At 57.3% G+C, this 21,977-nt stretch overlaps 6 protein-coding genes across 6 annotated transcripts; 2 read left to right on the top strand and 4 right to left on the bottom strand.

Moving 5' to 3' along the window:
- Positions 1–4,073: 4,073 nt before the first annotated feature.
- Positions 4,074–5,085, top strand: B0H18DRAFT_142458 (uncharacterized protein). Its single transcript, XM_048036840.1, has 6 exons — positions 4,074–4,428; positions 4,497–4,510; positions 4,563–4,567; positions 4,621–4,659; positions 4,711–4,749; positions 4,815–5,085. Exons 1-6 carry the CDS (start codon positions 4,217–4,219, stop codon positions 5,007–5,009), a joined length of 504 nt encoding a protein of 167 aa, XP_047895872.1. The 5' UTR covers positions 4,074–4,216; the 3' UTR covers positions 5,010–5,085.
- A 1,655-nt stretch (positions 5,086–6,740) lies between these two features.
- B0H18DRAFT_1103064 (GMC oxidoreductase) lies at positions 6,741–9,304 on the bottom strand (the record flags this gene model as incomplete). Its single annotated transcript, XM_048032570.1, has 8 exons — positions 6,741–7,030; positions 7,092–7,328; positions 7,391–7,784; positions 7,842–7,913; positions 7,986–8,442; positions 8,494–8,854; positions 8,888–8,947; positions 9,031–9,304. 8 exons carry the CDS (start codon positions 9,302–9,304, stop codon positions 6,741–6,743), a joined length of 2,145 nt encoding a protein of 714 aa, XP_047895871.1.
- Positions 9,305–16,699: 7,395 nt separating this feature from the next.
- Positions 16,700–17,541, bottom strand: B0H18DRAFT_142263 (uncharacterized protein). The gene is made up of 3 exons (XM_048036839.1): positions 17,321–17,541; positions 17,030–17,248; positions 16,700–16,969 (listed from the first exon to the last, which is right to left on the bottom strand). The coding sequence occupies exons 2-3, from the start codon at positions 17,238–17,240 to the stop codon at positions 16,731–16,733; spliced, it is 450 nt and encodes a 149-aa protein (XP_047895870.1). The 5' UTR covers positions 17,241–17,248; positions 17,321–17,541; the 3' UTR covers positions 16,700–16,730.
- B0H18DRAFT_1116900 (Cyanovirin-N) lies at positions 17,367–19,370 on the bottom strand (the record flags this gene model as incomplete). Its single annotated transcript, XM_048033498.1, has 5 exons — positions 17,367–17,471; positions 17,526–17,718; positions 17,776–18,103; positions 19,079–19,097; positions 19,149–19,370. The coding sequence occupies 5 exons, from the start codon at positions 19,368–19,370 to the stop codon at positions 17,367–17,369; spliced, it is 867 nt and encodes a 288-aa protein (XP_047895869.1).
- An 887-nt stretch (positions 19,371–20,257) lies between these two features.
- Positions 20,258–20,969, top strand: B0H18DRAFT_1083845 (cytidine deaminase-like protein; the record flags this gene model as incomplete). The annotated part of the gene is made up of 5 exons (XM_048031713.1): positions 20,258–20,330; positions 20,393–20,500; positions 20,563–20,606; positions 20,659–20,691; positions 20,757–20,969. The coding sequence occupies 5 exons, from the start codon at positions 20,258–20,260 to the stop codon at positions 20,967–20,969; spliced, it is 471 nt and encodes a 156-aa protein (XP_047895868.1).
- Positions 20,970–21,553: 584 nt separating this feature from the next.
- B0H18DRAFT_849909 (uncharacterized protein) lies at positions 21,554–21,850 on the bottom strand (the record flags this gene model as incomplete). The annotated part of the gene is made up of 2 exons (XM_048039597.1): positions 21,554–21,678; positions 21,742–21,850. Coding segments are annotated over 2 exons (234 nt in total), but the record flags the coding sequence as incomplete, so codon positions are not given.
- Between the last annotated feature and the right edge of the window lie 127 nt (positions 21,851–21,977).

Genomic DNA, 21,977 nt, shown 5'->3' with positions numbered 1-21,977 from the left:
CGCCAGTGCGACGCAGCTTCCCTGCAAGTTTGAAAGACGATACAGCCATTGCTCTCAATGCCCAATTCTGCCAACGAGCTCGAGATCATCCAGCGCAAATCAAACTCGTGGCAAATGTGGAGCGAATTCCAGCATGGCCTATCGAGAGCAGTTGTTATTCGAGGTATTCGCCTTCCACGAGCTTCTCAGGCTAATGCTCTGTTGCCGGATTGACCGAAAGGAAATGAGTCAACTGAGATGTGATACGAGGCACAATTGGGTCTAAACTTCTACCTTCGGTGCAACGGCCTGCAGACGGGAGCGAACAGGGTTTGAATGACGTGGGAGGCACGTCTTTTCAAGACCGCAATTATCCGTATGTGTGTAGAAGATCCCTCAGGATGGCGGGATCTTGGGCAGATTTGCTTTCCAGCGATCACACGATCCGACTACGCTGTCGTGAGATCTGCTTCTACGGAGAAACAACGACAGCAGTATATCATCCGGAAAGGTGGGTGGAAAACCACCCTAAATGCGTCTCCGCTCGGATCCACGAAATCTGTGAGACACATTTGACCGTGGCCATGAGAGAGCGCTCGAGTGCGATGTTGATAATGTCATCATGCGTTGTCACATGCCGGAGGAGACGCGGTTCACTCATTACACAGCTCGGTAAGGTCATAGAGGTATGCAGTCGACGCACTGCATAACTACAGTGGCGAGCTTCGACTGTTATACCGCTACGTGACTGATGGAAACATAGAACAGAGTACCCCAGAGCTCGAACCAAAGATTAGCATCTGAAGGCCGGTCCAGCCTCGAAGCTGTCCACATTGGAAGACTGTTACGGTGAGACCGAACAATGACGGAAGAATGCCTGCTAGTCGGCAGGATGCGCTGAACCAACTCGTCTCTCCACACTGCGAGCAGGAGTATATCAGCAGATCACGTGCGGCGACCGCACTGACCGCACGACAGACGAACTAAAGAGACTTTTAGCCGCGATGCTCTCCGTTGGCCACATGTCACTGGAAGCCTTTCGTGAAGCTTCGTAGTGCTAGTGCCAAGAGAGAGCCGCACGGCAGACTGATATGGAATGATCATCTAAGTTGACACCGCCCGCTTGCTAGCGAGACAACTACACATCCGAGTCGGAAGGACCACTTACCAAGGAACCGCACACTAACGTCGGTACAGGAGAACATCCACTGAGCGGCCCGCTGAAATACGAATCCATCGGTATGCGCGGGTTTTGACCCATTTCTGAGTTAGTCCGGGTTGCTGGTCGGTCGGATGAGACCGTCTGAGGCCATCTGCGAGCCATAGTTAGAGTGTGATCGCTCGCAAACCTTCATGGACGCCTAGCCATCTATGAGTTAGTGTTGCTGGCAGCCGTATCAATTAATGTTGTATCACCGGCGACCACAATTACCTGAATAAGGCGCTAGGAAGCCTCTCGTTCGTACGATCTTGGCACGACCAGTCAATAAGCTTCAGGCCGTGCTGCGTACCATTGCGAGCGTAAGAGGGACATCCGTTGTGGACGGCTGAAACTGCGATCAAAGAACACAGCTCAATGTGCAATCGCCGGTGTGCGGCGGGCCCTTGTGGAGAACGCCGCGAGTGGGTGGCAAGCGCGGGGGGAGACACGCGTTCGGACCCAATTAACTGTGCGTCTGCATGGCTAAGGCCTTGAGTAAGTGCATCATATTTAGGAGTCTGATAGACATACGTATCTTCGAAGGAAGCGAAGCACTATTACATTGTCGAACATGGACAGTAACTCTGCCAGGCCTTCGAGGCGTGGTGGAGAGCCGAGACCATCTGCCAGTGAGATGGATGGCTGCAAAGAGTTAACGTCATGGGAACAATTAGGCGACACGGTTATGGGCATTCGCAACACACATGCGGCCCATCGAAGGTTACTGACCTGCGCCTGTCGTGAAGGGCTCTGAGTAATTGACAATAACCCACTGCGGAATGAATACGAGAATTTGTCCCTAGGCCTCGTGCGTTTCGAGAGTTCGATGGCTATGGGATGATGTCGGCATCTGGGTCATGTTCAGAGGATGAGAAGCTCGCTGACGAGCAATGCAGTTGGCAATTAAATGCTCTCTACTGTGGTCAAAAGCGGCATTCACCTTACTTGGTGGCGACTCACCTTCAAAATGAGGAGCTCGCCTATCCCATGCCGGTTTAGAGCTCTCGTAAGACATCCTCCAGACCATCATCGCCGTGTTCGAGCACGGCGAAGGTGCGTATCACGTCCGCACATGGGAAACCATGGATCATTGGTGTAGCGTTGCTTTATGGAGTCGAAGGCGAGCCGGTATTGATCAGACCCAGTGAGTTGTCTATTCCCGAAATGATAGCATTAGCGCAATTTGACGACCGCGTCGTCGGTAGAATGTTGAGACGTCAGGGTTTCCGCGCTCTTCAGGGCGGCAAGCCGGAGGAGCAGCCTGAGGGGGTGTCCCACCTTTTCGTGATAAGTCTCCCTCCGTCAGAGATGCAAGTGAGTAAGATGGATACGCAGGAATTCGACAGTGCGAGCTCGTTGGTACTGGTGTCCGTCGCCGCTGGCAGTGATCGTGAGTAAAACTTAGACGAGAACGCGTGAACTCCGGACGTGCGATGGCGAACCGCAACGGAGAAGGTATACATACAAACCACGTGATCCTCATGGGTACTACTATAGTAGTAAGTAGTAACCTTCGTTGCTTTGCATGACAGACATAGCTAATTCTGATATAGCGGCGCACTCGTTGTCACCGTGACATCAGTCACTATCGCATATGTATGTAATCATAATCTTTCATCGCACATTGACGTTGCATTGCGTGATGAGGGCTGACCGTGACGCCGACCTGCCAGTGAACCATGGACACTGCAAGAGCCGTTCAAATCAGTGACTTCACATACTATTCCTTTCAGTACTTCGGGCGCGGGGTCACGAAGGGCCTACCTCGCCGCGACGCCATCTCCGACCTAGCGCTGCCTATGGCCCATCTGTACGGATCCCAGGACCCCTCGGACCGAGACATACGACTGCAACTACTCATGGCTACGGTCCATCTTCTACTCGGCACGATGCAAGCATCATTATGAGTGGTTTGCATCCCTTCAAGTTGACGTTGCATGATCTGGACTTACTCTGCTGTCGGTCCTCAGAGCAGCGGTCTGCGGCAGGTTCCTTGTCCATATCTATCCCAAGTCTGTCCTACGGTTGCACATACGGCCCCAAGCTCAGACACCTAGCGACGTGCGAAGTGCGACGATGCAACAGCCGCCACCGATGCAGCAGGGCGGGACACCGTTCCAGAATCCCCTCCAACAGGGTGCCCCTGGTCCCCACCAGATGCCTGGCGGCATGCGAAGTGCGATGATGCCTGGGATGCCTGGGTTCCCGAATCCCCGGCCAAGGGATGCACCAGATGGGGCAAGCCCCCGGGATGCCTATGGCAATGGGCGCGAACATCGGTGGCCCGCACATGGGCAATGCAATGAGCCCTGGCATGATGAACCACCCCCCGCCGAACGGCATGCCCATGAACCACCTGAACCAACAAGTGCGTGTCTTATGCCGGTAGACAGCCGTATGGGTAGCTGATATCCTGACAGATGACACAGATTCACCGTGAGCACCAGTACAGGCAGCCGATGCACAACCTCCACAAGAGCAACCTGCCGCACGGCGCGCTGGGCAACATCCTTCCGCAGGGCGCGGGGGGTTCGCCGTCGAACACCGACGGACAGTTTGCAGGCGGGCCACCGGGGCCCGGAGGCCAGAATCGGACGAGTCAGAACAAAGGTATGGTGGGTATGATGTCCCCGCCGTCGCCGGGCATGAATGCGGCGAAGATCATGGGAGGGCCGGGCAAGGACCCCGCCAGTGGCGAGTCATCGGCACCGAACACATCTCCGCAAAACACCGCAGTTGGTGTACCTTAGGGTCCTCCTGGTGTTCCTGGCGCAGTATGACCCCGCCCTCGATGCTCAGCAACGGCGGTACGCAGGCTATGGTGCCGAGCCACCCGCCTGTACATGCCCAGATGCCGCCCAGCTCAGATCAGTTCATCATCCCGACCGGTTTCCTACGGTCCGTCGCGTCGCAATTGGACACCTCTTTCATCGGCGACTCGCTCTTCGGGCGCGGAGATCCGGGTCTGGGCATGGACTTTGAGTGCGACTTCGACGAGTGGTTCAACCCTGATACTGGTGGGCTCAACTTTCAGTGATGACTCCTCTGTGTGCGCGTTTGACTGGACACACCTTGTTGCTTGGCAGGTTTGTGAAGGACATGTGTCTCGTCGGACTGGATCTTGATCATGTTGCTGCTGAGGCTCCCATGTTCGCTTGCTGCTGTATAACTACTCCCGTGCGTGCAGTACTCAGGCTACTGATTCTCGCCCTTCCCTTCTGCGTCCATACTAGCCTCATACCACATGTGTAAGTATCAGGAATATCCAGGGTCGCACCAGACGTAATCGACCGCGATCTGATGGGAGCGTACATAGAACATGTCTACAAGGTACGTCTGGCTTGCATATCTGCCTGAGTCCAACACTGACTCGCAATGCTAGATGAGGTACGTGAGCGACACTGGCAGTGATTCGAATCCGTTTGACCACGAACAACAAGTTATGCCACAGGAAAGCATACCAAGTGCTATCAGACCCAGTACGTTCATCGACGCCGGTTTTGTCTTGTAATGACTTATCACGGCGGTAGAATCTTCGGGAATTATACGACAAGCATGGTGCCAAGGCGGTACGTCTAGATAGTACTATACGCCTACGCAGCTACAGCTGATCCTGGCCTCGATATATGCACAGGTGGACCAACTTGAGCCCAGGACGACGAGCCCGAGTCTAGTCTCATACCAAGACCCTCCACACGGCGCCAGGTGGAGGGTTTGTGTCGAACCGAAGCCCGAGTCTGTCACCCGTGGTACCACATCGCCAACTCTTCGTCCCAGAGTACATCATCCGACCTTTCCACATCCGCACCGCCCACGCCTCCAATCATAGGCGATTCCTCCGCTCGAGGTGCCCCTCAGATCGATGGCTGATAGCGACCAATGATATGATCGCGTCCTCGTCGCGGGCGATCCTGACCAACTTGGCGACGCGCCTCCCATGGTACCAAGCTCCCCACCCGTGCAGCCGCTCAGGGTGGACGTCATGTCCGGTACATCGAGCGGTCACTGGGCATGCCCCCGGTACCGTCGTGCGCTTCGGGCGCGCGGAGCAGGATGACCCGTCGCCAACGTGAACTCCCGACGTTCGAACAATATAACGTGATGTGGTGAGCTCAAGTTAGTGACGACTGCTCTGTGCGTGCGCCTGATAGGCGTCTTGTTGATCAGGTTTGTGAAGGACTGCGTCGTCGGCTATATGCCTATTACGTCGCTGCTGCTTGTTATTCGACCTCTCCTGTACAGTGATTCTCGTGCGTGCGGTGCGTTTCCCACCCCCATCTCTCCTCTCCCATATTGATTGACGTGATATGACAACGAGATGCCCAATGCCAATAAAACGCAGGCCGCTTTGCGAAGAGCAGCACAAGAAGCGATAGCAGTGGGAACCGGGCGCGGAACACGGAATCTTCGTGGCATCGCAAGGCGATCTGTCTCTTGAGTAATGCCGTCTGAACGAGGCAGCGCCTTCCGTTCAAGCTTCTAGCTCAAGCTCCGGTTCCGTCGTCATTCACTTCACTCAAGCTTCTATGATAACCAACACGACCCAACATATATAGTCAGAAGACTGCGTACCCTGAGGTCCAATGCCATTGCCTACCCTGGGACCAGGGCCTGGGCGGCCTTGTACTCCGACTCAGCGAGTCGTGTTTACAGGCCCCAGCTGCTTTCGGGGACAGGTAAGCACGTCAGACCTTACGTTGCCCACACTGTGACTATATCGGCGACAATCACTGGTAGTTCTGCCAACCTACTGACATTCATCCCTGAAGTACTGCTGATAACCCCGGCATGCTGTCCTTCGAGGTTCAAACGCGCAGACATGAGTCAATTGAGCTCGAGTTCAGTGCAGCGATTCACTGGACAAACATCACTTGCTCCGCGCATCGAACCGATCATCAAGTTGGACTATGGACGCTGTACCGCATACTCCGTATGCATGTACCCTACGTATGTATACATCAATATACACCGACGCGGAACCGTCTAGACTAGCATTATGTTAGCCTCCGAACACCCGAGGGACACAACTCTCCGAACGCGCTCAACAGAAGCCGCGACACACCGCACAACGCACATCATACACGACGCAAGAACGCACTGACAAAAAGACAGAGCTCGAATAAGCACTAAAAAGGTGCTGTAGGTTATAACTGCGGGTGCGGGACCGAGTATATGTATATCGTACGTATACGCAAGAGCTGTATCTGGTATGCACAGGTTCAGTGTTTCGATGGTTCGACGTGCGTGGGTGGGCAGGTATCGTATGACACAGCGAGGGATAGAGATTGTCCAATACAACATTGTCCGTGGTGAGTGACAGACGAGAAGCGGAAGCGGAGGGAGCACGGATTATAATAAGTAAGGACGCGAGGCGCGAGGCGTAGAGCGTAGAGCGGAGGCGGGTTCATAGGCGGAGGCGGAGACGTGTCCCAGACCAAACCGAACCGGAAATGTCCCCTCTAGGGCAAGACGCACAGTCTGTCAAGCAGACGAGCGATCAGACGGACAGACAGACGACCGAACTGCAGTCAGATCAGAGCAGTCAGATCAAGACTCACGCTCAGAGCACGAGCACCGCCCCGGCGAGCACGCCCGCCAGGCCGAGCGCGACCGTCCACGCAGGCGCGCCGGTCATCCGCGGCGCGCCGCTCTTCTGGTCGGACCCGCCCGACGTCGTCGCGGACGAGCCCGCGGACGTCGCCGTGCTCGACGCGGACGAGGTCGAGTCCACGTTCGTGTACGTGCCCTTGATCATGCTCGCCGCCTGCTCCGCGAGGCCGTACACGGGCGCCTGGAGGTGCGCGGCGAACTCGAAGGGGAAGACGGAGGAGTCCGCGACGCGCACGTTCGCTGTAGGATAGATAGAGCAGGGTCAGCAGCTGCCCACGCGCGGTATGGTCCGGGCACTCACTGAGGCCGTACACCTTGAGGTTCGCGTCGACGACGCCGCCCTGGTTCTGGGGCAGCATCGCGCACGAGCACGACGGGTGGTACTCCGTGTAGATGTTGTTCACGAGCCACGCGTCCCACTGGTCGTCCGTCTGCACGCTCGACCCCGGCGACACCTCCTCGACCATGTTCCCGCTCAGCGGCGCCGTGCTCCCGACCGTCCGGCACATCTTCAGGCCCTCGCGGAGCGACGTGATATCTATCCGCACAGACGCGGGTCAGCTTTCGTCCCGGGATGCAGGAGGGAGGGGGGGGACGTACCGGCCTCGTGCGAGAGGTACTGCGGGTCGATGATCGGGGCGTCAAACACGGACGAGCTATTGATGTAGAGCCTGCCCTGGCTGAACGGGTGCTGGAGGGCCGCCTGCACCGCGATGATCTGCTGGTCGTTCTCGCCCCCGCCCGTGAGCGTGAGCAGAATCTCCATATGGCCGACGGACGAGAGCAGCAGCTTCTGCGCGGTCAGGTTGTAGATCGCCTTGTAGCCCTCGACGACCTCCGGGTACTGCGACGGCACGAGCGACGCCGCGGACGAGTCGACCGCGGCTGCGATCTGCGACGCGTACGTCTCTGCACCGTCAACGAGCGTGCTGAAGTTGACGTAGGCCGTGGCGGAGTTGATGAACGACAGGGAGGGCGAGGATGTAGTTGGGGCCTGTAGACGAAGAGCGTCAGAACGCGAACGAGGGTGCAGGCAGAGCAGCGGACATACCCCGGAAGTATAGTTGCCGTAGTACATCGTCGCACCGGTCTGCTCGGAGGTCTTCCATTGCACCTCCGCATACTGTCCAGCGGGCCCCGGTTCGAATTAGCACATCGAGACCACAATCATCAAACGTGAGAGAAATGCACGCACGATGTGATCCTGGAGGTGCTGGCCGACACCCGGCAGTGCAACATTGACAGGCACACCGGCCGCCTGGAGGACGTCCTCGGGTCCGACGCCGCTGACCATGAGAATCTGCGGGCTGCCGACGGCGCCCGCGGCCAGAATAACCTCCTTGTTCACGGACACGCTGCTCGCCGTGGCGCCCTTCGAGGTCGCGTACTGCACGCTCTGTGCAGCCATGCCGCCCGTCGCGTTCGCGAGGACAAGTTTCGTCACAGTTGCATTCGGGAGAATCGCAAGGTTTGAGCGCGGAGGGAGCGGGTCGATGTAGCCGGAGCGAGAGTAGGAGCGTGTCCAGTTCGACGGGTTGATCGCGGAGGTCGCGATGAAGGTGCCCCAGCCATTGCCCGAGTCCGGGTTACTTGAGGACGCGACGCCGACTGCGTTGAGGGTCTCTGTCCAGTCTCCGACAGCAGGAAGAACACTGCGAGAGTCAGCACGCAAATCAGTGCGCGAGAAGACGAGCAGTACACACTATCCGGGATACGAGGCGTGGATGGGACCATCGGTACCATGGGCAGAAGTGTTGGCCTGGACGTTGAGGGTCGACTGGACTGACGAAGCTGGTGCGGAGTAGGCCTCGCTCTTCTTCATGTCGGCGAAGAGGTTGTCCCAGTTCCATGCGGAGCCGTTCTCGACGAGGGACGCCCATTCGTTGACCTCGAGGGCGTTGGGGCGGACGAGGTACATGCCGTTGACGGCTGAGGAACCGCCAAGGACCTTTCCACGCGGCCATCCGAGTTGGCGGTTGTTGACGTGTGTCTGGGCGGTGGTCTCGTATTGCCAGTCGTAGGAGGAGCCGACAAGGGAGTCGTAGTATGTCATAGACGGGATGTCTGGCGGAAGGTTAGCACAGGACAGCAACGCACGACTGTTCCGGGCTTGATGCACCGACGCGGGCAACAGCTGCGCGTCTCGCGTCTCACACACTGCGCGTGATGCGGCACTGGTGCCGCCGACGTCCCTCACGGCCAGGTCTCCCCGCGGACAGCCAAGAGAAGACGGTACACACCTATTTTGTTCTGGACAGCTTCGCCAGTGTCGCCTGCCTCGAGGACGAGGACGGAGGTGTTGGAGTCTTCTGAGAGACGGGCTGCGAGGACGAGGCCTGCGGTGCCGCCACCGACGATGATGTAGTCATAAGAGTCGGAGATCTGGCCGTCATAGACGATGTTGCGGCGGAGGAGTTCGCGTTCGTGAAGGTCGTCAGCAGGGTCGCTGGGGTGGGCGACGGCGAGGGCAGCTCCGAGGGCGGAGGCGGCCGCGAGGAAGGTGGCGGCGCGCATGGGGGGCTGTAGGAGGAAGAGAGCGTGGGGCAGCAGCAACGAGGCAAGGAGCGTCGCGAGCCAGTTTTTGAGCAGGCGAAGGAGAAATGCGCAGGAGAGGCGCCTGCTATACTTATCTCGCGGACGTCACCCATTTCAGGGACACGCTTCTCATCAATGCCCCGCCGCACGCCCGGCCTGCGCCCGGCCTTCCTGCGGCCTTCGCTCCGTCCAGCACGCTCCCGCTCGCCCAGCCTCCAGCCACCCGCGCCGTCTCCCCGCACGCGGTCCTTGGCCGCCGTCCTCCCTCACGTGCATCACAACCCCAATAGGCCACGGATCACTCGCGGCCCGACAGCCGGGACCTTCTCTTGCCTCATCGTCCATCGCGTGTCTGCGCCCTTGGGCGTTGCCGCCGCATCGCAGGCAGACTGACAGCCGTGCGCCACTCCACCACCCCCGTCGTATGCACCCTGCGTCATACCAGGCACCCTCCAGTCCCGTCGCAAGTTCCGCACAGCTCGTCAGCCACCATCCCTCTCGCGGTTTCAGCGACGCGAGGAGGCCTCGTCGCGTCTACGACGTTCCAGATCCCCCGGTGAACGGCAGCTATGGCAACGAACGAGGACCAGCTCAGACGAGCCTGGTCTGCGACCTGTCCGCGACCCCTTCCACATGCATGCTGCAGTGCCGTGTCAATCGACGCCACAACGGTACCGTATGCTGAGAGGCGTACATCGGGCGATCTCTCGATCGGTGCTGTCACTGCCATCTCGACGTCGACTTCGAATCGCAAGCCAGCGACAGCGTCCTTGACGTGGCATGGAACGTACGTATGCCCGTCGATCCATGCAACTTCGCTCTATCTTGGGCTAATCGTGGACTTAGCGCGGCCGCATCCTTGACGTGGATATGGCGCGACTTATCATCTGTATCCAGAAGGACCTAGCAGTCGCGTCCATGCATCGATTCCCGAGCGCAATCCGCACATTGAGTCATCACTCAAGCTGTATGAACTTCCGCGCGACTTCGTACTTCGCCAGTCCCGGCCAGAGCCACACGTTGGCTTTCTTCTCCGCTTCCAAAGCCTACGCACGGTTTCCACAAGGCTATCCTACCACTGATTCCGGGACTGAACAGTTGGCGATTATGCATCTGATTTGCCCAGGTGTGTCACTACGCTCTATCGTGCCGTGCTCAGACTCGTTATCCTGTTCGCGCCCGAACCTGTATCCGTGCTTCCGCGAGTCCGCTGCATATCTCCTTCCAAGCTCGCAGACGCAGAAACCTTGCGGCGGGCGTTCTGCAGAGAGTTCTGTTGCGTCCTGTGTGCTTAGACCGGCGAAAGACTGCACCATCGTGGCAGCGACCTGATAGTGATTGCGTCTAACCATTTACGCTCATTCCGTGCTCATAGTACTGGCTCCGTAGAGCTCAGGCAGTGATATGCTTAGGCAAGCCCTGCGACAATGGAACATTGTCCGCTCACTTCGCAAGAACTTCCTTCCATGCTTTCGCGTTCCTGTTAAGGTTACAGAGTCTCAGTCGCGTCCTCGTGGTACTCGACTCGATTGCTACACTACCTGTTAAGGTTACAGAGTCTAGGAATACAGTATCAGTGCCCAGCATCCGAGAATAAAACTACAAACAAGCTTACCTCAGTCGCGTCCTCGTGGTACTCGACTGAGGTAGCTCTACTCTACGCGCGTCCGTTGAGTCCGTTCGTTCGTCACGTGTCCGTGTCATCACAAGCGCCCGCGTCTCGGTCCCACCTCAACACTCCCCCGGGACCGCGACGCGCATGTAAAGTAGGTGTTTAAGTAGCGTAGGTAAAGTAAGGGCCTTCGTAAAAATGTCCGCAGGGTTCTCTGAGCCCGGAATATGAATGATCTTCAATTGCTTACCACGTATTGCCTCTCGCAACCAGTGGTACCGGATGTGCAAGTGACGCACTCGCGAGAAGTTCGTCGAGCGCGTCGCTAAGCTCTCTCCCCCAGCACTATCCATCCGAATCACCACCGGACGTGCGATCGGCACATAGATCTCGTCCATGAAGTTCGCGATCCACACGCCTGTCTGCCCCGCGTGTACCGCCGCGATGTATTCGGCCTCGGTCGTCGACAAGGTCACGACTGCTTGCCTACGTGAGCTCCACGAGACGGGTCCGCCTGCCATCATTACCACGTAACCGTGCGTGGACCGCCCCGTGTCAACGCAATCGCCCTGCGACGCGTCCGTGTACACCGTGGGCTGAAGACCTGCCGAGTGGTTGCCGTCGTAAGTCAGCCCGTAGTCGAGGGTGCCTTTGACGTAGCGAAGCACACGTTTGAGCGCACGCCAGTGCTCGTAACTCGGGTTTGCCATGAACCGACTTAGCAGCTGTACAGGGTATGCGAGGTCGGGGCGAGTCGCAACGGCGAGGTACATGATCGCGCCCAGAGCCTCACGGTAGGGGATCTTCTCCATCTCCTCGCGCTGTTCAGCGGTCGCCGGCTCAGCCTCTTTTGATAATTTGCAGCCTGGCTCGAGTGGTGTGCGGACCGGGTTAGAGTCCTTCATCCCGAACCTATCCAGTACGCGTTCGGCGTAGGCGCGCTGGGACATCCGCATCGTCTTCTGCGCCCGGTCTCGCTCGATCAAAACGCCGAGCATGTACTTGAACTCACCTCCCCCGCTGAGCCGGTACCGCACAGCGAGTTCGGATCGCACGGTTGCCAGCCCCTCGACCGAGTCCGCTGCCTCCCCAATGTCGTCCGTGTACGTCGCGGTGATTGCCAATCCGTCCTCATCGAACCTCGCCCGCACGCATTCGTCTGACCGCGATCGCGAGAACCCAAGGTCCTGGTACGTCTCATCCAGATGCTTCCACCAGTCATTCCCCGCCTGCATGCATCCATACAGTCCGCGCACCATCCTGCAGACGTGCGTCGGAAATTCTTTGGAGACGTATCCGGCCGGTTGCTCCATGTAGATAGTTTCCTCCGGGGACGCGTTCAGGTAGGCCTTCTCGACGTCGTCTTGGGCCATTTCCATATCGCGTACGACCGCCGTCGCACAAACCAGACGCAGGGATTCGAAACGTACAACTGATGCATGAGTCTCGAAGTAGTCGACTCCGGGTATCTGCTGAAAACCCTTCGCCACCAGCCTCGCCTTCGGTTTCCACCTTCCGTCGGCTCCCTCGTCTCCGTCGAATTTCCGTGCGTATACCCATTTATTCCCAATGACGTTCATGTCGGGCGTGCGAGGTACGAGTTCCCAAGCATTGATCTTTGCTAAGCCGTTGATTTCGCTGTCCATCGACGGCGTCCATACCTCCGGTTCTCGCGCCGCCTCCTTGTAGGTCTCCGGTGTTTTACCCCCGCGGTACCACTTCACTCCGTCGTCATGACCAACTGGGACCGCCTCCGTGAACATCGCCAGATATGCGCCTTCCGGGCTCAGGTTGCGACCAGACTCCCCCAGTCCGTCAGCTGCCCATGGCTCGCCCTTCTCTCGTGCTTCTGCCTCGCGCGCATCCGACTCGCGCGACTCACGGAGTTTCACACTCGGTACAGGCGCTCTCGCTGATCGACGAGGAGCGATAGGCTCGCGCGGTTCCAAGACGGGCGCGGCGTTGACATTGTCCATTGGCTCGGGCTCGGGCTCCACGACTTTGGGTGCCAACGCCTCGTCCGTCGGCTCGGTGACTTGTGTGCCAGCGGACACCACCACGGAGACATCTTGGGCCTCCTGGGTCAGTGTCCGATGCCCTGGACCCTCCTCGAATATGACGTCTCGGCTTCGGATTACGCGGTTGGTTGCTGGATCCCACAGACGGTAGTTAGCGTTCTCGGTATAGCCCACTAAGATGCATCGTATAGACTTCGGATCGAGTTTCGTGCGAGTTTCGTCGGGCACCTTCGCCCAAGCTATAGAGCCGAACGCTCGTAGATGCGCAACATCCGGCACCTTTCCGAACCACGACTCGTAGGGAGTTCGCCCGCCTTGCCTTGCCGACGCCGTCAGGTTCTTCAGGTACGTCGCAGTTCTGTACGCCTCTGCCCATAGGCTCACAGGGAGACCGGCGTCGAACAGCATTGACCTAGCATGGTCGCCCAAGGTGCGGTGGCCGCGTTCTGCCACTCCGTCCTGCTGCGGCGTATACGGCGTCGTCATCTCGTGTATGATCCCGTGCTTACGCGTGAAGGCTTCCCAAAGGGCGTTGTCGAATTCGTGGCCATTGTCGGTGCGTATGCGACGAATCTTCTTCCCCGTGTGCAGTTCCGCCATTGCTTTGAACCCGCTGAATGACTCGAGGGTCTCCGACGCTTCCTTGGTTTTCAGCGTGTCGCATACTTCGAACGACGACTTGCCATCGTGTAGGGTCATCCCGTGATACGCTCCACCCATCGACGGTTCACGCGCTCGACCGGTTAGGTCGATGTAGATGCGTTCACATACTTCCTCCTCGACGCAGGACGAGGTGAACGGGGTGCGTGGGTGCTTCCCCTTGATACAATCTTCGCATTTGCCGAGCGGCATGCCTCCGACGATCTCCATGCCCGACACTGCGCCGGACTTGGCCATCTCCATCACAGTGCGCTCGCTCGCGTGTCCGAAGCGGCGATGCCAGGTGTGGACATCGGCTGCTTTTGCGTTGGTCAAGGACGCTAGCGCGCTCGGCTCCTTAGTGCTTTCGGAAGGGATCGACTTCCCATTGACGCGGGCCAAGACGACTTCATAGAGGTTGTTCGGCATCATCTTCCCGATGAGGATGGGATTCACTCCGCCTTGGCGAGCTATGCGCATCTCTCCGTTCTTGATCTGGATATTGCATCCACTTCCGTCAATCCGCGATAAAGATATCAGGTTTGCTGCGAGCTCCGGTACGTGGAGCGCGTTTCGGAACGTCACAATCGACCGTTGTCCTTCAATGATCATCTCCGCGTGGACGCACCCAACTCCTACGATTGTGAAGTCGGCTCCACGTTTTGCACTGTTCCCGGAGTGAGGAGTTAAAGGAAGATACTCGGAGAAGTGAACTCGGTCGGTGAAATAATGGTGACTGGCCCCAGAGTCGAGGTACGCTCGTATGGTGCCTGCAGGTGTATTGAGCTCCGCGTGCGTGACTGTAGCGGTAGCCATGAACACGTTGTAGTTCGGAGTCGATGTGATGGTTGACGCTGTCGCGGTGACGTTAGCAGTCGGAACGCTCGAGGTGGGGTGGGCTAGATCTGCTGGTGATCCTTTCTTCGGGCGTGGCTGCGACTTCCAGGTAGCCGGCTGCTGACCTGCCATGCCGCCTCCCTCGCAGAAGCAGCGCTCCTTCGAGTGGCCTTTCCACAAACACCAGTCGCAGATGAGCTGCGCTTTCGACGCGGTCATAAACGCCGACGTAAGTTGCTCGCCCGGTGCCGCGGTCTGTGTGACTCCGAGAGGGTTCTGCGGCTGCCCAGTTCGTAGCATCTCGTTGTCATGCACGGCGAGGATCGTCAGGATGACGTCCTCGGGGTCAGACTTCGTAAGGAGACCGGCAGTGATATGGTTGTAAACGTCGCCCATGGATTGGCATATAATGATGGCGAATCGGTGGTCGGTGAGGGGCGATCCCATCTCGCGACACGCCTTGCGGCGACGGCGTAATTCTTCGAAATGGGCGTGGATATCCGCACCCGGGACGTACTTGCATTTCTTCAAGTATTCCTCCGCATTCAGCACCGCCAGTTCGCTCCGCCTCTCCTTCACCGCCAACAGCGCCTTCCAGAACTCGGCCGCCGTTAGGCCGAGTGGTTCGACCCCGCAACTCTCGATGTCCATGTTGAGAGTACACGTAGCCTTCGCGTGAAGGTCGTCCTTCGTCCATTTCGTAAGCGCTGTGGTTTCGTCGGGTGTGGGAGTGGCGCCGGCAGGCTGAGGAGCAGGCGTTTTTCCGAGAAGATGGCCAAGTTTACCCTGAAGCTCGACGATGGTGAGGACTTTACTTTTCCATTGGACCCAGTTTGTGCGACTCAGATGGAAGTTCTCGGGAAGTATGATGACCTTCTCCTTGTCGTCCGACATAGTGAGTGTATGCGTTGTTTCGATGACTATATGCGCGTGAAAACGATTGTTGTATCGTGGGAACGTCGAAGACGGGTGGTTGTACCCTTAAAGCGTCGTCGGGGTGAACGAGGAAGCGGCTAAAAAAACGACACGGGGCTCATAACCTGTTAAGGTTACAGAGTCTCAGTCGCGTCCTCGTGGTACTCGACTCGATTGCTACACTACCTGTTAAGGTTACAGAGTCTAGGAATACAGTATCAGTGCCCAGCATCCGAGAATAAAACTACAAACAAGCTTACCTCAGTCGCGTCCTCGTGGTACTCGACTGAGGTAGCTCTACTCTACGCGCGTCCGTTGAGTCCGTTCGTTCGTCACGTGTCCGTGTCATCACAAGCGCCCGCGTCTCGGTCCCACCTCAACAGTTCCGCTTCCTCCCATGCTTTCGCGTCCCGCTTCTTCTCATGCTTTCGCGCTCCGCAGCACCTCGGTGCACCGCGGGCGGTAGCCACACGGACGATCATCATCGCGCGATCGCCTCACAGACATCGAGCCACGCATATGGCCGCGCTCTGGACCGCCACGCCTTGCGTCCTTGCGCTCTGCTGCCGTATGCAACAACCGCTCGACCTCCGCGAGGTCTATCCTATGCGCGCCGGGATACCTGCAATGACGCTCGGACCATGTCAGAAGCCTCCGTTCCGATATGCATGCGCGCAGACGGCAAAAAGCCAAAGGCACGCTCGTGTACATGTACTCGGGGCCCGGCAATGCACATAACTTACGGAGCAGGCGAGTCATCCATATCATCCGCAGCCATCCTTTCCTCCGTAACGCGTTTCTCCTTTCAGGACCCTTACTTCCGGCTCGACTTCGGGAGCGGCGCTCGGGGTTCAAACATTCATGTCGCGCTCTCGGGCGATCCGTAGCAAGCTTGCACGCAGGCTACGCGCGGCTAGGTGCTCTTTTGCCGGCGGCCTCAGCATCGGAGGTGTGCCGCGCTGTGCAGGACCGCTCATCTCTGGAGGCCAATGATATCCCCGGGGCTTTGTAACTTCCCGGCGGTAAGTATACCCTGCAGGCAGTTGTCGATGTTAATAGTTATGTATGTATAGCAGCGTCTGTCCCACATGCCGAAGCGACCTCCGCGCGCGAGCAACTCGTCCTAGCCGAGTCGGAGGGGCTATAAATATATGAACAGCACTCCGTCGCGAGCGGTCGCGGAACTTGCGGTGAGTATATATACTACACAGACGCTGCGGCTTGCGACCGCGTCTGAGGCCGGAGCCGCTCTGCCTCCGCCGGCAGGGTGTGCATACGTCGTGTTGTGTAGCCCAAGAATACACGTCAGTAGGCACGAATAGGATGCATTTCTTTTCCTCGAAGCGCTGTGCGGTCGCCGGTCTATTCTTATGTGTGAGTGCTATTATTGGTTCCACGGAGTGTGCTGAGCCGGAGTGTACACTCGAAGGGTCGTAAGGCCTTGAGGCCTGTACAAGGCGGACTGACCCGTTGTTGACTCAGATACGAGGTGTCTTTCAGCTACGTCTCGACATGCGTGAGAGCAACCACGCGGCTCTGCATGAAAGGACATCCGGCGCGTAAGCACCCTCGACCGTGGAAGTGAACTTGGATGTATTCTCGAGGGTGAGCCTGAGCTTGGGCCTGAGCATCCGAGGTGAGGATCTCCCGTCAAACATTGAGGGCCGTCGGAATGATCCTTACCTAGAGGCTGTGACGATCGCCGGTATCGTGCCATCACAACGGACACGCACACCTCGCTGCATACTAACATTGGACATTGATGGAGGGCGGACGACTGCATCGCGGTGGATGCGACTTCGGCGTCGACGACGTAGAGCCGTTGAGCTGCCCAGGCGGGACATACTATTACACGATGTGCCACTCGGAAGATCTTCCACCGGGACCATGTCATGCGTAGATCTAGTAAGCACACGACTCGCGTATTCCATCAAGTTACTGAGCTAGTGATCACCTTGCAGTCTAAATGTCGACATTTTGATTCCGAACTATGCACGCCCACATGCGATGCCACGTACTCCTACATAAGCTTGAATGGCTTTGAGCCACTCAGGTCGAGCTCGAACGCAAGCTTGCCATCGCGGTTGAAGACACAGTTGGTGAGATCCACCTCGCCGTGCCTGAACTGTCCATGTTCCGTGCGAACCTCCGCGCACAGCAACGCACGGGCCCCGCGCACCTGGAACGACGCGTTGCGGACCCCGCGGTAGAAGTGCGTCCCGATGGGGACCACGGCCCCCTCGTACACGCTGTAGTGCTCGTCGAGGTCGAGGGACGACGCGTGCCACGCGCCGTCCGGCCCGAGGCAGAGCGCGGACAGGACGGAGTACGTCAGGGAGAACGTGCGGCACGACGAGAGGATGTCTCCGCTACTGGCGTGGTGGCCTCAGCCCATCGGAGAGAGCTTGGGTGACTGGTAACGGACTCACTGCGGTTTGCGAAATTTGAGACACCCGTTGTCGTTCACGATGTACAGGTCGAGGCAGACAGAAGTGATGTTGTAATCTTGAGATAGTTTGCGCAGGGACGCGCGCATCACGCCGTCTTTGTAGGTGATGTCCCTCGAGGTGTGCGAGAAGAAGTGGCTGTCAGAGGGCTTCAGGATGTGGAACGACCCGTCGACATTGCCGATGTGTTCGTCGAGGTTGAGTTCGGAACGTCTCGACAATCCGTCCTTGGTGTAGCAGTATGCTACGAGGATGTGGTTATCTTTGAGAAATACATCGTAGGTTGTCAGGGTGAAGACCATCTCGAAGGCTGCGTTGAGCGAGTGTAAACGTGTATGCGTGCCAGTGGTGGGCAGTGGACGCCGTGGATGCTAGGCATATATACAGAGAGGCTCGCGTAGAGTTCAAAGGGACCTGGGAGTCTGGACCACGGTAGTCGTCTACAGAACGTCACGAAGAAGCACAGACACCGTGAAAGAAGCAAACCTTGGAGGTACGGAGGTCATGGGGAGCGATTCTATCAGAGCCTTAAGGCCAGGTGAGAAGAGGGCAGAGATAACGCCCTAGTCGATGAGTAGACGAAGGCAACTGGCGGCTCGTCATCGCAGGCCATTACAAGTTCTGGTAAGACACTATCAGCACACATTTCCGTTGAGATCTTGACGTACCAATGTGCTTGTCCGGCTTGCAGAAGGAAATGATCAGCATTTCTGGCCAAGTAGTGTTCCTTTCGCACTGACCTTTGCTCTGCCCATTGGGCATCGAGAGCAATCTTCTTCGAAGAGTCGGGGATGGGGGCAGTTGGGCGGCGGTAGGGTGAGATCTCTTACGTCTCAATGCTATTCGTTTCTTTCTGCCAGCAGGGCCTAGGCCTGTACAGTGTCAGGTAAGTCAGAGGTGCTTGGGTGGCCTGCTGTGGAACAGGTGAGTTGGGGCGTGGAAGGTGAACATAGCACTCGTTGGTAGTTTGAACGTTCACCACGATATGAGATGGTTTCCGGTGAGCTCGTTTTCGCAGTACCAATGCTTGCAGAACTCGGCCCATCCGCAACCCGCGCTACATTGAACAGTCAGATACATCCTTAACAACAGAAGTCAACAGAACTATGCTTCGACATATGACCGGTGTGCTTGGAAGCTTCTCATGCAAGTATGATTCACTCAGAGTCTTTCGAAGACCTCACCGGAAGGACACACTTCTGCCTGACTGCCCGACATCCCTCACAACTGCGACATCCCGTTGCGACTTCGCAGGATACTAGACCCCGTTCTTTGCATCGCTCACACATGTCACCGTTCGTGAACTATGAGACGCTGATCAGCGGTATTCGTGGATAGCAAGCCTATGCCCGAACCGTGATGTCCTCCCTGGCTCGCTTGAGCGGGGCCTTGCCACGTCGTTTTGGGTTGAGCGGCCCGACTTCCTTAAGCTTTCGACCCACCGTATGGTCAGTTTCCTCGACAACCTTTACGGCATCCCGTGCAACGCGATCCTTCGCATGCTGAATCCGCTCTAGGTGGCGCGAGTGCTTGGGGTTGTCCGGGTCATCAGCCGCATCGTAGCCAACTGGGGGCATGTCTGTTTGCAGGCTCATTTAGGCATCGTGTCTGACGTCAAGCACCGAATCACGTACATGGGGCGAGACGGTCATTAGCTAAAGCGTCATTGAGCATATCACCTTGAGCAAATGTAAGACTACCTACCAAGCCATCGTGACGTAACATCGCACAGTGCGTCTTGTACAAATTTCTTGCCCCATACATTCTCGTCGACAACTAGGCCGTGGCGCCGGCCGCACCACTTCACAAGCCATTTTTCAATGCTCGACGGCCAGACATATTCATTGGTTCTCTTCGAAAATTGCCATTCCCAGCAGTAACGCAGCAGCAGAGGCAACTTCCCGAAATGACCACAGTTTCGAATCTCGTGGACCCAGTCGCTGGTCTGACCTCCAACTCAGTACAGGACAGGGCATCGTGCAGACAACTCACAAAGATGTGCTCGCGCACTACTAACTCAAAAGCTTCCCAAGTCAATGGACTGTGATAGAAAGCCCGCACTGTGCGATTGAGTCTCATAAGTGCGTCTCCTGTCCATCTCGTGCTTTCCCAAGGTTTGTCCGTGAATAACTGCTTTCCAGTGAGCCGATTCCGCTGCTCTGCTGTGGTGGCCGCTTTCGAGAGCTCAGCCAGGAAGGCTTCATACGACATTGAACCGACCATGATGGCTGCAGACGGCGCGGTCGCGAATGATGAGTACGGAGTACGAGTACTGAATATGAGTGGGGGAGGAGTCTGAGGTGCCAGTGGGCGAACGCATGCCAGCGTCCCGGGCCGTGATCGATCCGATCGCTGCGAAAGCGACAATTATTGTCCTCCTCATCTTGTTCTTGTGTCAATCCCGGTTCATACGACTCGGAACTGCATCGACAAGTCGGCTGAACATAACAGTGATACACGAAGCATGTCCGTCACAGCCAAGACGTGGACTCTGGGCGTCCCGGATAGGGAGCGCCTCATCAAGGCTGCGTCCGAAGGTGGGCGACACTTCAAATCTCTTCCACTTCAGAAGGGCAGAACAAGATGTTATGCTTGATAGCGAAGGAGTTTGCCTACTGCAAGTACTCCAACTTCCGGGTCGGCGCTGCGCTGCTTGCGGCGGACGGGTCGATTATTAAGGGAGCGAACATCGAGAATGCATCGTACGGTCTGTCCCTATTGTATCCTTGGTTGCGATGTTTTACTAATGATTATGTGCCTTCATTACAGGTGGGACGATATGTGCTGAGCGAACCGCGATAGTCAAGGCAGTCGTGAGTCGTGCTTTTGCGTGAACACTGGGCAAGGAGCTGAGTCGAGAATCAGAGCGAAGGCACACGAGCCTTCGTTGCGCTAGCGGTGACAACGTGAGTACACTTATAATTGCAGTCAAACAAGATTTGAGTGCTGATGTCGTTTAACAGCGACGTCCCTTCTGCCATTTCGCCATGCGGATTTGCCGCCAAGTCCTCCGCGAATTCTGCGCGTTGACGATGCCGGTCCTGCTGGTACCTTCGAACTACGAGAAGCTCGTCGCAGAGGGAAAGGCGGACGGTGGTGTGTTGGAAACGAGTATCGAGGAGTTGTTGCCGCATAGCTTCGGGCCGGAGCACTTGGAGTTGCCCAGGCAGTCATGAAAGTCCTACGACACGCTTTCCGAGAGGACGGGAAAGAAGAAGTGAAATCGGTATGTGTACACTACAACTACAACAAAAGTACAGTGCTCTGAGCGTATGGACGAATGGACTCTACGCGCCCCGTTCTCTGTGCCAATTGCAACTAGGCGAGTCGTTGCCTTCGCTTCGCTGACGCTCTTCCTGCTCGCGGTATTCCTGCACACGACGACGGACCTCTTTCCGTCGTTCGTGACCGACCTCTTGTGCTTCACGTCGGGCCTGGGCGAGGTTGGCGGCGGCGGCGTGATGGCGCTGGTCCGCGATGCTGGGGCTGAAGAAGCTAGGAGCTACTGCGATAGCCACGGCCTGACTCGCCAGTTAAATGACTGACAGGGATGCGTAAGGCAGTTGTACAACTCACGAGCCCTGCGCATGCATAATCACCGTGTCCTGCCACCTGAGGTGTGTCACCGGGCGGTGGGACATCTGGGTTGGCGTATTCTGGCCGAGCTCCGCTGCCCGCCGCCTCATCTCCTCTCTCCGTCTCGCTTCTTGCAGCTTCTTGCGTCGCAGGATCTCTCGCAGTACTGGATCGGCATCACCTTCCTGGCCACGCCTCTTAAGATGTCGTAGGCTTTGGTTATAGTTTGGAAGCGGACATGACGCTCTTGTGATGGGACGTCGCGAGAGAAAGGGGAGTCTGGATGATGTACGCGGACAAGGTCGTAGTCTTCCTTAGCACGGCAGCATCACTGAGTAAACATGGCGCGGAAGCACTGGGAAAGGATGCGACATCTCGCCTTGATATCCTGCTGGCTCGCACCTACAGGTAGGTGGAAGATCTGGTGCGGCGTGGGTTGGGCATGGGTCGGAAAGGGGAAGGAATGGCGAGCAGACGTAGATGCCCTGCGCGACTGGGCGAGGGCTGCGCGGTGCATGAGAGTTTGAACATCGGCTCCCGCTGCGACTGGGATGCTCCCGACGACGGAGACGCTCGGTCGGCGAGCTGCCGGAGGAGCGCATCGGAGA

Source organism: Fomitopsis serialis, assembly GCF_022376445.1.
Source record: "Fomitopsis serialis strain Sig1Antser10 chromosome Unknown B0H18scaffold_17, whole genome shotgun sequence".
Classification (NCBI taxonomy): Eukaryota; Fungi; Basidiomycota; class Agaricomycetes; order Polyporales; family Fomitopsidaceae; genus Fomitopsis; species Fomitopsis serialis.
Note: the sequence above shows the minus strand (reverse complement) of the source record. Positions and strands in the feature narration are given on the sequence as shown.